The 13,278-nt window shown below is 43.6% G+C and overlaps 1 protein-coding gene and 1 long non-coding RNA gene across 2 annotated transcripts in view; both read right to left on the bottom strand.

Annotated features, from left to right (window-relative positions):
* Positions 1–888, bottom strand: part of TMCC2 (transmembrane and coiled-coil domain family 2) — a 39,668-nt gene extending 38,780 nt beyond the window's left edge. The window contains exon 1 of the mRNA XM_084774032.1: positions 130–888. Coding sequence (XP_084630158.1) covers positions 130–336 — 207 coding nt within the window. The 5' untranslated portion in view covers positions 337–888. The remainder of the gene's footprint in view (positions 1–129) is intronic.
* Positions 889–4,908: 4,020 nt separating this feature from the next.
* Positions 4,909–12,792, bottom strand: LOC311605498. The gene is made up of 3 exons (XR_014781987.1): positions 12,765–12,792; positions 11,276–11,405; positions 4,909–4,957 (listed from the first exon to the last, which is right to left on the bottom strand). It is a non-coding gene; the product is annotated as an uncharacterized lncRNA (long non-coding RNA).
* Between the last annotated feature and the right edge of the window lie 486 nt (positions 12,793–13,278).

The raw sequence follows: 13,278 nt of genomic DNA, 5'->3' as shown, positions 1-13,278 counted from the left end.
CCTAGCCGGTCATCCTCTCTGACCTCTGCGAGCTTCCCCATCACTTTTATTCTGTTAAGACACTTCTGCGAAGGGGTGAGGGAAGCAACGTGGCGGGCTGGACTTGTCTGGGGGACCGTCTGCGCTCACCTTTAAATCAGGAGGCTTGCTTCGGGGACCCGGGTTGGGTGCCACCGCAGCGCCAGCATCTGAAGTTGGCCCGCCAGCGGAGTTAGCACCCGAGGCCTCCCCAGGCCGGAGGTCCGCACCCGGCAGAAGGCAAACCGCGTCTTCCATCCCAGCCCCATCCTCCTCGCCCTGCTGTTGCTGCAGCTCGTCCGATTTGCACCTCTTCATGGTGTAAGTGGGTCGGCAAGGGGAATCTGTCCTTCTAGCGTGCTGTCTTGGGGGGGTGGGGAGACCGCACCCCCTCTTGCACTCAAAAGACGTGGGGTTTAAATTATGGACGAGGGGAGTAGGCAGATCACGAGTTCTTGAATTTAAGAAAATATCTTTTTAAAGGAGGATGAGGGAGGGGCGAAGAGGGGAGGCTTGGGATAGTTCATTCCGACCTGGGGTGCGGAGACAGGTCACGGCTGAAGCCGGGGTGCAGCGTTCCATGGCGCGGGAGGTGGGCCGGCCCCGACCCCCAAACTTTCTGCCTCAGGGCCCCGTAGGGCGGCGGGGAGCTGGACCACACCGCGCATCCCCGCCCTCAGGCCCGACTGCTGGCCCAGGCAGGGCGCGCGGGAGCCGGCCGGGCGGGTCCCTTAGGGCCGCCCTGGGCACCCGGCCCCGCCGCCTGCCGCCGCCCCGCATGGGCCTGCCTCCTCCCACCTTGCGCCCCGCTCCTCGTCAGGAGCAGCTCAAGGCTGCAGCCACATCCCGCCGCAAGCGCGGCCTACCCCGCCCGGGCCTCCGCCCGCCAGCGCCAGGGCGAGGCGAGCGCAGATGGCGCTGCCCGCCAATGGGAAGGCCGGAGGGCTGCGCGGCGGCGCGCGGCCACCGCTGTAGGCTTGGTTGCACCGCGCGTCCCCCAGGAGGGTCTGGAGTGCGACACCGGGCTACGTTGGGGGTTCTGCGGAGGGACGGCTGCGGAGGGAGCTCTCCCAGGCTAGGCCTTCCCGATCACCCCACCCACTTGCTATATTGGGGCGATAAGTAAACAATAAGGTGTTTATCATCACTTCCCTAACTTTGCACCTTTTGTTACATGCGTCCTTTCAGTTAGGGACAGGCTGGTCCCTTCTAGAATACGTGGTCTGAGTCACAAACCTATGCCTACCCTCAATAGCTACAAATGCAAAGGAGAGGGAATGTTCTGTCACATAGGCCTTTTCTCTGTTTTAAATACACATCTCATAAGAACGTGGGCTTTACGTTCAGAAATTAGGTGTACAATAACATGTGAGAGTTCCCTGCTCAACGAAAGCAGATTTTTAAACAGGAATGAGTATTGATGGTAGTATTGATGGTAGAACGAGTACTGATGGTAGATGAGTATTAACGAAGCATACTGCAGAACACAAGAGGCATGCTATTTTTGCCCCATACTGACGCTGAACAATTTGGAAGATGGGAGCAGGTGTTGGAATTACCAAGAAATGGAGAGTGGTAGTCTTCTATTACAGTATTAATTCCGATACCCCCTGCAAAGTGTATGCCTCCTTGATGGATTGCCCTTATTCGGCAGCCAGTAGTTCTCAAGGCATGGACTGGGACCCGCAGCATCAGCATCAGCATCATCAGCATCATCAGCATCAGCATCAGCATCAGCATCAGCATCAGCATCAGCATCAGCATCAGCACCAGCACCAGCATCAACATCAGCATCAGCATTACCCAGGAACCAGACAGAAATACAAATTGGAGGATATTATTAAATCGAAAGTTATGTGCCCAGAGATCTGTGTTTCACCAGCCCTTTGGGTAATTCTGAAGCGTGATGGCATCTGAGAAACGTTGGCCTGGGCAGCTGTGAAAGGCTGATCCTCTTTTTGTGAGTCACCAAGCTTTCTCTGAAGGAGTTTACAGTTTACCAATCTCTTTTCACACTCACCAAGCCGTTCTAGCCTCACTTCAGTCCCACTAGTCTCTGAGTTTCCTGACTCTTTTAAGCCTTTTTTTTTTCTTCTTCTTCTTCCCCATTCCAATCCCTTATTTTGATGTGTATCCTAAAAGAGACCAAGTTGTTAAGAATTTACTACAGTCGGAGAGCCACTTTCTAAACTAAGCCGCTCCATTTTTAGAAGATGGGAATTTAGAATGGGCTGGGAATGCAAAAACACCCCCCCCCCGCACCCCCTCCCTCCACACAGTATCAGGCACAAGTTGGGAATGCAAAGCTATAAGCCTCTTGAATTTTCAATGGTGAGGAATGGCAGAGTGCCAGAGCAGATCGCGGGGAGGACTAGGCAGGCAGTGGGGGCAGATTCCCTCGGTGCAAGGTGTGAAGGAGAGGAGCATACTGCTCTCTGCCTGAGCTGGGAGAAGTGCAAAGGCCCCTAAATCTTGCCCAGGCTTGGGTGGCAAGGAGTGTGGAGTACACAATGGGTCCACCCCCCACTACAAACTGAAGAAAAGCAGAGGGGGTTCTTCAAGAATGGGGTTGGAGAGACAGCTTAGCAGTTAACAGCACTGGGCACCCCTCCAGAGAACCTGGGTTCGATTCTCTGTACCCAAATAGCTCCTAACAACTGTCTGCATCTTCTGTTCCAGGGAATCCCAACACTTCCTCTAGCCACCCTCTTCTAGTCTGCACAGCCACACAGACAGGAAAAATAGTAGTACATATAAAATACTAATACATAAACACATAACAAAAATGTAAAGAACCCTCAAAAATCAGAAAACACGATAATTTTTATTTATGCCTCATTTTGCTACCAAATCGATGTTGGCCTAAGTTTGATTTTGTTTGTTTGAGGCAGCACTTCATCATATACAGCTCAGGCTAGCTTCTAGCCTGTAATCCCCCTGCCTCAGCCTCCTGAGCATTGAGATTACAAACATCAGGGTTAAGCTTGATTTTATAGTATCATATACTTGCACATGATGTCCAGACTGTGAAATGTATCACCAACAGGAAGTCTTTGGTGTGTTTCATAAAATCCTCTTTGTTTTCTTTCTTTTCAGAGTGTTCTCTTGGGAATTGAACCAGGAGACTCACACATACTAAGTGTATATGCTCTACTACTAAACTACCTCTATCCCTGAACCATGTCTGGGTTTCCTAGTTATTTGGAAATTGGGGTCATGGCTATCTACCTTCTAGAGTGTTGAGTAATATAATAAGGTATTTAGACACAGCCCGGCATGGGGTTAAAGGCTATGACTTCCATCGCAGATGTCATCCGTAGAATTCAGATAGGGTCCCAGCCATTTCTGACTTTCACAGAGAGACATACTACTACAGGACAAATATGCTACTTCAGAGGAAGTTTGGGAGTGACCTTGTTGGAGAGACCTGAATGACCTGAACCTGCTGGTTTGAAGGCGGCAGCAGATTTTCATTGGGCGTAGAAAAGGAGTAAGTACTTGAGATACATATAACTCAAGCACGCTGGCTGATTGAATTCAGCTTACAGTATTGGATATTGGATTGATTATCCCATTGTTCTCTGTTGCTTTGAGAAAACACAAGCACAAGCTATACGCTTATATTTAAGATGCGACAAATATTCACAAACTTATAAAGCAAGAGGCTACGTTTGGCACATAGGAGTAGATTTTTTTTTCCATTCTGTTTTGATACATCCAGTTATTACAAGTAGATATGGTGTAGTAGGAAGATGCTAGCCTTGTGTCAAAACAACTTTTATTAACTTATTTATTTTTATTCTCTTATGTCAAAATTTTTATGTAAGAATTCTGATTCTGTTTTGGGCAGCCAAATCAATGAGCCTCTTTAACCCGTGTTCTCAACTGTATGTAGGGGCTGCAATTGTATGACTCTGCACGTTGCTATTGTGAAGAGGCAAAAGCACATGATTGCCCATGAAATGCCGGTGCTGACCACGTGGCTGACCACGTGGCCAGTGTCAGTGAACCTGAATGATGTGTCCATGCCCCTACGCCATAGGAGAAAGGCAGAGCTGACCTTCTAAACATGCTCTCTGAATAGAAATCTCAATGAGAAAAAGCAGAGCATGGTGGCACACACCTGTGGTTCCAGCACTCAGGAGCCAGAGGCAGGCGGATCACTGTGAGTTCAAGGCCAGCCAAGGCTACACAGAGAAACCTTGTCTCAAGAAAAAACAAAACAAAACAAACAACCCCTCCCCAAAAAAAGAAAGAAAAAAATCTCAATTAGAATAAAAAGTCCGCCCTCACTCGTATTCTATTTGCTAACCTGGTGAATATATATGTAAATAAAGACAAAGTGTTTCAGAATCCTGTGCCCTTGTCAACACCCAGCTCAACTTGGTGAAACTTTCCCCATGGAGGCTAAGATAGACAGGTAGGTCTTGAGTAGACGAGTTTTTTTTCTTCTTCTTATAAAAGCAGTTAGGTCTGAAAGAAGGTTTCTCTTTTAACAGCGAGAGATTGTAGATCATCTCAGAAAACTGTTAAGTGTTATCTTTTACTGTGCTAGGAGTTAGGGATGGTTTTTAAGACCTTCCCCCACCCCCTCACCCTTGAGACTGAGTTGCATGTAGTTGAGGCTGGCCTCCAACTCACTGCTGTTACCAAGGCTACCTTGAACTTCTGACCGCCCCCTTGCCTCCACCTCCCTGGGAATACATTTTAAAACATTTAAACATCAAATGGATAAGGAGACATCAAGTTGCTGGAGAGCTATTTTAAGATGCAGCATACCAAGGAGAGAGGAACACTTCGAAGGGCCAAGCACGCTCGGGTTAGCTATAATTTTGATCACTGTATCTTGATTCCAATGCCATTCCAAATATTTCTTTGTTGGCACAGTTTTCTTCTTCCTCTTCTGTTGGAGATTAGCATTTTCATTCAGTGTGCTGTCCTGAAAGGAAATCAAGTTTTTTTGGATTGGGAGGCATAAACTATGCGAGTAATCATCAAAGAGATTAGCTGGAGTGTTGATGACGGCACAATCCCACTACCTAAGCCTAAGGTTCTTATTGGCTTTTGTGACAGTCAAAGAGTCCTAGGAAGGTTCGGTATCACTCCACAATTGCAGAAAGCTCTTAAAGTAAATTTTACATTTTCTTCCTGGTTTCCTTAAAATGTACCCACGGCTTTTTAAATGTTATTGCATTTCTCACACTATTCCATGTTACTACTTAGTCGTATTCTCTAGGTCTGTGTAACCACTTAGAACAATTCCTTTACCATTTATAAAATAAATCTCTCATATTTTAATCACTAGGCACTTTAACCCTAGATACCAAAAAGTATCCCAGTTTTTTTTTTGCTTTTAGTTGAAATTCACACACACACACACACACACACACACACACACACACACACACACATTTTCCTCCATGGTACAGACCCTCGTAGTAAACTGATTATATTCCAAGGCCTAGGTGAATCCATTGTTCTCACAGTAGCCTCGAGGTCTCAATGTCTGCCTCACTCCTGGGCTGGAGGGTTTCCTATCTACAGCACAATGCTGAAAGTTTATGTGCCTTGTTTCAAGTGGGATTCAGATTCCTTATTTTGGAAGCTGGATATACCTATTACTACATGTACCACAGTGTTAGGAGTTTTGCTAGAAACCCTATAAACATTTTCTCATGTATTCCTCCCAACAGCCCTGAGAGGTAAGACTTCTTTCTGTTCTACAGGAGGAAGCAGCCTGTGAAGCTACAGCACTTACTCACCTTTTCCAAAGCCTCGGCCTGAAGCGGTCATCACTGTGTCTGAGCCACGTTCATGGCAAAGGATCTGCCAATTGAGTTTTGGTCAACAATTCACTATGTGTATCTATACTCATTAAAATATGTGTTTGAAATACACATCACTGCAAAGAATGCTTTCGATGATCCTTGTGGAGGCTAAAACAACAATAAAAGATACTTAAAGTCCAGTTGTGCGAAATGAGGCACAAAGAAAATGTGCAATAACACAAGACACAATGTCTGTCAGCATGCTGAATGGGAGAGACATACCACAGTCTAGAAGAGAGACTGATTGCTGTGGCGATCAAGGACACATTCATCCATCACAAGCACTAAAAGATACGATGTTGCAGAGGGCAGTCCTGGTTGCATTAGGTGAGAACTACCTACTCTGTCTTGAAAGTAAAATCACTCACTGTTGTTTTAAAGACAGTGAATTCCAAATCACTTTTACTAATGAAGACTCAGGTACCAGATGCTGGGGTGAAAACTTGCTAGCTCAGAGAGACAGAGAAAGCACCCAGCTGGCTTTCCTCCTCAGCCCACATCCCAGAAGGAAAAGGCCAAAAGCTGATAGCTCAGTGAATAGTCCAGGAGAAAGCCAAAAACTCCAGAGCCTAGGAGGCAGAGGCAGGCGGGTCTCTGTGAGTTCCAGGCCAGCCTGGTCTACAAAGTGAGTCCAGGACAGCCAAGGCTACATAGAAAAACCCTGTCTTGAAAAACAAACAGACAGGGCTAGAGAGATGGCTCAGCGGTTTAAGAGAACTGTCTGCTCTTCCAGAGCTCCTGAGTTCAATTCCCAGCAACCACATGCTGGCTCACAATCATCTATAATGTGATCTGATGCCCTCTGCTGGCCTGCAGGTGTACTTACAAATAGAGTGTTTATATACATAAAATAAATAAATCTTAAAAAAAAAAAAAGAAAAGAAAAACAAACAGACAGACAGACAGACAGACAAAGCACCAGAGCCAAAGATCTAAAGAACTAAAGTCACACCACACAAAAGACAGGTTTTTATAGTTCACAATCTCGAGGCTCACAATGGCATAAATATCCTGCAACATTCCCCCATTTTACTAAATAAAACCTTTTTTCTAACATCAAGAAACTATAAACTATCTGGTAAACATACATTCATAATATCCAGTCCCTTAGTATTTGGCAAAATTGGAGAAAATATTCTATCTATCCTATCCTGGTGAGTCTGAAGTTCTGTACCTAAATCGCTTTGCTGATTGCATTACCAATCAAAAACCATCTTTTTAGACCCAAAACATCTTAACTCCTAAACAACTTAAGCTTAATTATAAGACTATAACTATTTAGTCTTCAACTCCATCAGAGACCTGTGAAGGATAAATATTACCTAAATAAACAGGAGGTACAGAGCAAGCAGCTTCTAAAATTATACAAATGAAAGAGACTGCTGGTTGCCTGGACAGTCACCCAAGATTTCTCTGTAATGTTGGAGACTCATCTTCAGCCTTCTGACTCAGCGCATCTGACAGACTTTTCTTGCCTATGTTGCCCTTGCAAAGCTCGACAGTTGACTTTCCTGCATCCAGTTTGTCCATTTTAGGCAGAAATCTGTCTGCAGTAGAAGTAAGGACAATTCTTGTCCAGTGGCTAGCTTGCTACATATGAAGCCATCTCCCAAAGGAAGAAATTTTGATGTTCATCATCTTCTTCAAAGTTGAAAGGATGTGCTACCAGGAGCTGACATGTGTAGTTGTCAAAAAAATTCTCACATAAATCTTTAAATACTATATTCTGTAGATCTCTGAGGTTTTTGAAGACCATCTATCATCTCTATTATATCTGGATTGCCTGTTTCAAGCTATGTATTGACAAGTTAAATGAGAAAACACCACTGATTAACTAAACTAGTACCTAAAAAAACCACAAGTTTGATTTATTATTAGTTTGCATTTCTTAATTATCCTAAACAATTTGTGATAGCAGTTTTCAAAAGGATTAGAACTACACATTGCATATTTAAGAATTACATAGGTACAATACCTTAAAAAGAGTTGATACGTGGTATGATTTAAAAATTTAAAGTTAACAAAGCACTGTGTGATCTGTCTCTGGGGGTCTTTATTAACCCTTTCTCTTTATTCAGCATACTGATCTTCACCTAGCAATTGCTCCTGGGACATAGCAATACCTCTAGCCTGATTTTGTCATTGTACGGCCTTTGCTTCCTCTTTCCACCATGTTTGCCACTGTAACTGAGGACCAGGTTCCAATACTGCTGTTGCCAAATCTTTCCAGTCTTGAGGGATAATCATGTTCTGAGTTGGCCATGAATCTAGAATCTGCTTCAAATAGGATGAATGCATACCATAGGAGACAACTCCTTCCTTAAATCTCCTCAAATCTAACGTCCATAGGATTCCATTTAAATTCACTGTAACCCTGGGGTGCCTCCCATCTCCTGGTAGGTCTTGTGTAGTAACTAGATAAACTAAGGTTGGTTTTCTAACAACCTTGGGCCATCTTCTTTCAGTTTCGTTATGCAGTGACATGGTAGGATCTTGTCTAAAATCCTGTCTGTGTCTGAGAATTTTCCTTACTCTCATTTATAGGTCTTTCTAGGGCTTACCTAAATTCCTGTTTGTATCTGACCATTTTCCTTAGGTCTTTCTAAGGTTATCTAAATTCCTTTGTCCGTGTATGCATATTTTTCTGTACCCATATTTTTCTTATTCTCATGTATAAGCCTCTCTAATTTTCCTTCTAAGCCTTGTGTCTTATCAATCCACTTTTCATATGTTTCTTTTTCCTGTATCTCCAAAGTTTTTTTTTTTGAGCAGGTATGGAAATTCATCATGGCTACTAAATAGTGTATAAAATAACAAAAATGATAGTAATCATAATAGTTATTGAGCCAATTCCTATTAAGTTACTTAACTTTTCATTTGCTGCTTTTATTTTTAACACATCTGTCATAGCACTTGAAAAGAGCCTTCCCCTATTTTCATATCTCTCTACAGATCCTGAAGTCATTTCTAGGTCTGCCAGCACTTGCTTTGCTTGGTATAGTTTATTCCAACCCCTTGCCAGCCAGTTTGGAATGGCAAAGTCTAGCCTTTATTTCTAACAGACTCTTTTTCTGACATATAAGTGGAGAGATGCTATCTGATCCAAGAAGAAAACATCAGTTTCTTGGGGGTGGGTGGGTGGGTAGAAACTGAGTAACGTCTGTTGATCTTCTGACTTCCAAGACAACTCAGTCAAGGAATCACTCTTGGGAGCTGGGACCACACCATCCCATGTGAGAACGTATTCTGAAGTATGCATGCTTGTGTCAGAAATCATCTTCAGGGAAGTTTATAAAGCCCCCCTGGGCATACCCATACAGCAGAGGGACTCCCCCCTGGATTGCCTTACAGCTCTCCTGAGGGGCTGGTGTGGGAAGAGAGTGCTATCTTTCAAGCTGCAATGACACAGTGGGGTCTGTTCAGAGGGTGGGTTGATGATTATGGCTAGAGCGGCCTTGATCCTTGTAACCTTTTGCCTAATGATACCTCCAGGGAACTTATTTCCGGGAAATAATGCAAAAGAAGGAAACAAGCTATGGGAACAACAACAACAACAACAAAAATGTTCTTCTTTTTTTTTTTTTTTTGAGACAGGGTTTCTCTTGTAGCCCTGGCTGTTCTGGACTGGCTTTGTGAACCAGGCTGGCCTCGAACTCACAGTGATCCATCCACCTGCCTCTCCTTCCCTGAGTGCTGGGATTAAAGGTGTGTGCTACAACATCCAGCTATCAAAACTATTTTCTTAATTTATTTGGTTTTTTTTTTTTGCTTGTTTGTTTTTCAAGACAGAGTCTCTCTGTGTTAGCCTTGGCTGTCCTGGACTCTCTTTGTAGACCAGGCTGGCCTCGAACTCACAGCGATCCTCTTACCTCTGCCTCTCTGAGTGCTGGGATTAAAGGCATGTGCCACCACGCTCAGCTATCAAAATTATTTATAGTGGCATTATTTACTGTAATAAAAAAAAACCTGAAGCAACCTATACATCCAGGAAAAGAGAGGTGGGTAGCAATGGCAATGGTATGATGGGATGGTTTGCTGCTGTTAAGAAGAAACTATTGAGTGCATGGGAGCTGGGAGTGGGAAAAATTTTGCCAGCTTTAGGGGCTGGCAAGACAGTTCAGTGTTTGCTCCTCTTGCAGAGGATCCAAGTTCCATTTTTAGCATCTACGTGGCAGCTCACACTCACCTATAACTTCAGTCCAAGGGGATCTACCCTCTTCTGGCCTCCATAAGCACCAGGAACACACATGATGCACACACGGACAGACAGGGATATGCTGGGCATAGTGGTACACGCCTTTAATCCTAGCACTTGGAGGGCAAAGGCAGGCAGATCTGTGTGAGTCCAAGGCCTGCCTGGTCTACATAGTGAGTTCCAGGAAAGCCAGAGCTACATAATGAGACCCTGTCTCCAAAACAGAAACAAAGACAAAAAAAACAAAACAAAAACAAAAACAAAAAACAAAAAACCCTAACAAACAAACAAAATTTAATTAAAATTAAAAAGCAACTTTTAAGTAATGTTAAGTGATAGGATTAAAATGAAACATTGTTGAGCTGGAGGAAGGGCTTTGGAACCAGACAGACCTATGCAAGTTTAGACCAATCATTTAATATGAACCTCAATTTTCTCAAATAGGGCTAAGAATATCCAGGGCCATTGTAAAAATTAATGACATCGCCAGGTGGGTTGCACATGCCTTTAATCCAAGCACTCAGGAGGCAGAGGCAGGCAGATCTCTGTGAGTTCTAGGCCAGCCTGGTCTACAAAGCAAGTCCAGGACAGCCAGGGCTGTAAGAGAAACCCTGTCTCAAAAAATTGAAGAGAAAGAGAAAGAGAAAGAAAGGTGGGGCGGAGGGAGGGTGGGGGTGAGAGTTCTAGAAAGAATGAAGGGTTTTTCTAGATTTTCGTTTATCCATCTTCCTCCATACAGGAGTAACTTAGAGAGCATATGACCTATTGTAAGGTGATTCTATGTAGGTAAAGGAATAAAACGAAGATGGTATATTGGATAGATTTTTGTTGCTGTGATACAATCAAAAAGCAACTCCAAGAAAAGATATTTCATTTTAGCTTGTAGTTCCAGAGGGACAGAGCCCATAATGATGGAAAGGCATGGCAGCAGGCAGAAAGAGCTGAGCACGTCTTCATCCACACATGAGAAGCAGACAGGGCCCAAGCAGGAAGTGGGATGAAAGCTATAGACCCTTGAGGCTTGCCTCCATGATGTTATTCCTCCAGAAAAAAAACTCCACTGCTCAAGACTCCAGAACAACTGTGAAGCAAGTGTACAAAAGCGAGAGCCTATAGGAGATGTTTCTCATTCAAACTAGCACAGATGGATTTCATGGAACCGTCATTTAACATGGTAAAGAAAGGATGTAACCATTTCTGTTTATTTATTTTTAAAATGTATGTAAATACGTACCTGTGTGAGTTTATATGCGCCATTCACACGCAGATGCCTTCAGAGTCCAAACGGCGATAGGTCTCCTGGAACTGGACTTACAGGCAGTTGTGAGCTACCTGATATGGATGCTAGGGACCATTGGGGTCCTCTGAAAGAGAAGTACATGCTCTTACCCACTGAACCATCTCCTCAGTACCAGCCTATAACCATTTACACCGGGGAAGCAATACTAGTCTACTGACAGTGTTGATGGAAAAGGAATCACGGCCAAGCTGTGTTCAGGGCTTCTTCTTAAAAAAAAAAGAAAAAAGAAAAGAAAAAGAAAAAAAAATGGGTCAGTTATTTTAAACAAAGCAAAAACAAAAGAAAAAAAAAACTTTTGGAAAACCTTGTTCTTCTACTTGGCCGTAAAATAAAAATGATCTCTGTTTGGGGCTGTACCAAATTCTCTTTAATTGATTGCCTCTCTTCCCCAGGCTCCGCAGCCTCACAGCCAGGGCAGCCACTGATGAAATATTCAGCATTAGGAAGATACTTGATGTATAATTAAGTAGGATGCATCTAGCAGCTCAATTTTATAGATCTTTAATCCTCAAGCTAATAAATATTCATGTAGACAATTTCATAAGCAAAAACAAAATATTCTTGGAAATACTATCCTCTTTGGAAAAAAAAATATAATCCTGAATGAGCATAGTTACGATAGAAAGGAAGACACTGCACATGCCAGAAAAGGGGTGACTGCTTTGCACATCATGGCATCCAACCTTAACAATGCCAAGCATTAAGTTACTTCTGAAGAAAAGAATTCGAAATGACAAGTGTCTTAGAGGATTTACCAGTAAGTTTGCCTAGAAAATATTAAGTCCCACAGAAGCAGAATTTGCCTGAAGAAGTGCTGCCTCAGGCATAACTCTAAGACACACAGCACACGAACCAAACTTCTTAGAGACCATGAGAGACAAGAGAAGTAGATGTGCAATTCTAAGATGATTAGAATTTACATTCACTAAGGATGTTGCTTTCTTTCTTTCTTTCTTTTTTTCGTCTTCCTTCCTCTCTGTCTCTGTCTCTGTATCTCTCTTTCTCTCTCTGCTTTTTTATTTTATTTAATTTATTATTTTATTATTATTATTATTTTTTGAGACAGGTGTAGCCCTGGAAGTCCTGGAACTCACCCTGTAGACCAGGCTGGCCCTGAACTCATAGAGATTTGCCTGCTTCTGCCTCCCAAGCGCTGGGAGGATCAGGAGTTTAGGCTGCATATTTCAGCTGAGTGGTGGTGGTGGCCCATACCTTTAAACTTCGGAGGTATAGGATATGTTTCTTTAGAAAGCCACATCAGTGTTTCTCAGCCCAGCGAGCGTAATCTAAAGATAACCCAAACTGCAGTTTCTGTTTTAGAAAACCCACCCAATTGCTCAGAAAATGTAACTCAGGGCAAGAACTAAAAAGCCACCTACAGATGAAAGCATATGGAAGATCATAATGTTGGTGCTCAGCTTACATAAGCTTCGGAAGATTTCTGCTCGTGGCCAGAATCCCACAGGCATCAGCCAGGATCAGGATGTGCACGTCTGTTAAAGGGCTCTCCTCATTAATCTGTGAAGTGCTTGGAATGATTTCTCACCGGGGAGGCTTAATTCTGCCTTTGCATTACTGGTCCTTCTAAACAATAAAACCTAAAGCTCTGAAAAGCCAACTGATTTGCTTAAGATGATGAAATAAGCAAGCACCCTAGCCGAGACAGGTCTGTCTCTCTGATTCCATTGTTTGTTTTACTATAACTATTTTACAGAATTTTTTGTTTGTTTTTTGAGACAGGGTTTCTCTGTGTAGCCTTGGCTGTCCTGGACTAACAGGCTGGCCTTGAGCTCACAGAGATCCACCTGCCACTCGAGTGCTGGGATTAAAGGCATGCGCCACCACACCCGGCTATTTTACAGGATTTTTATTTTTAAGCAGTATCATACCACTATGATTCCCCTGTCCTTCCAATAAGCCAGTGATGTTGAATACTG

This window comes from Acomys minous, assembly GCF_964271855.1.
Source record: "Acomys minous genome assembly, chromosome: 1".
NCBI classification, from domain to species: domain Eukaryota; kingdom Metazoa; phylum Chordata; class Mammalia; order Rodentia; family Muridae; genus Acomys; species Acomys minous.
The sequence above is the reverse complement of the archived record's forward strand: the minus strand, read 5'-3'. Positions and strand labels throughout refer to the sequence as shown.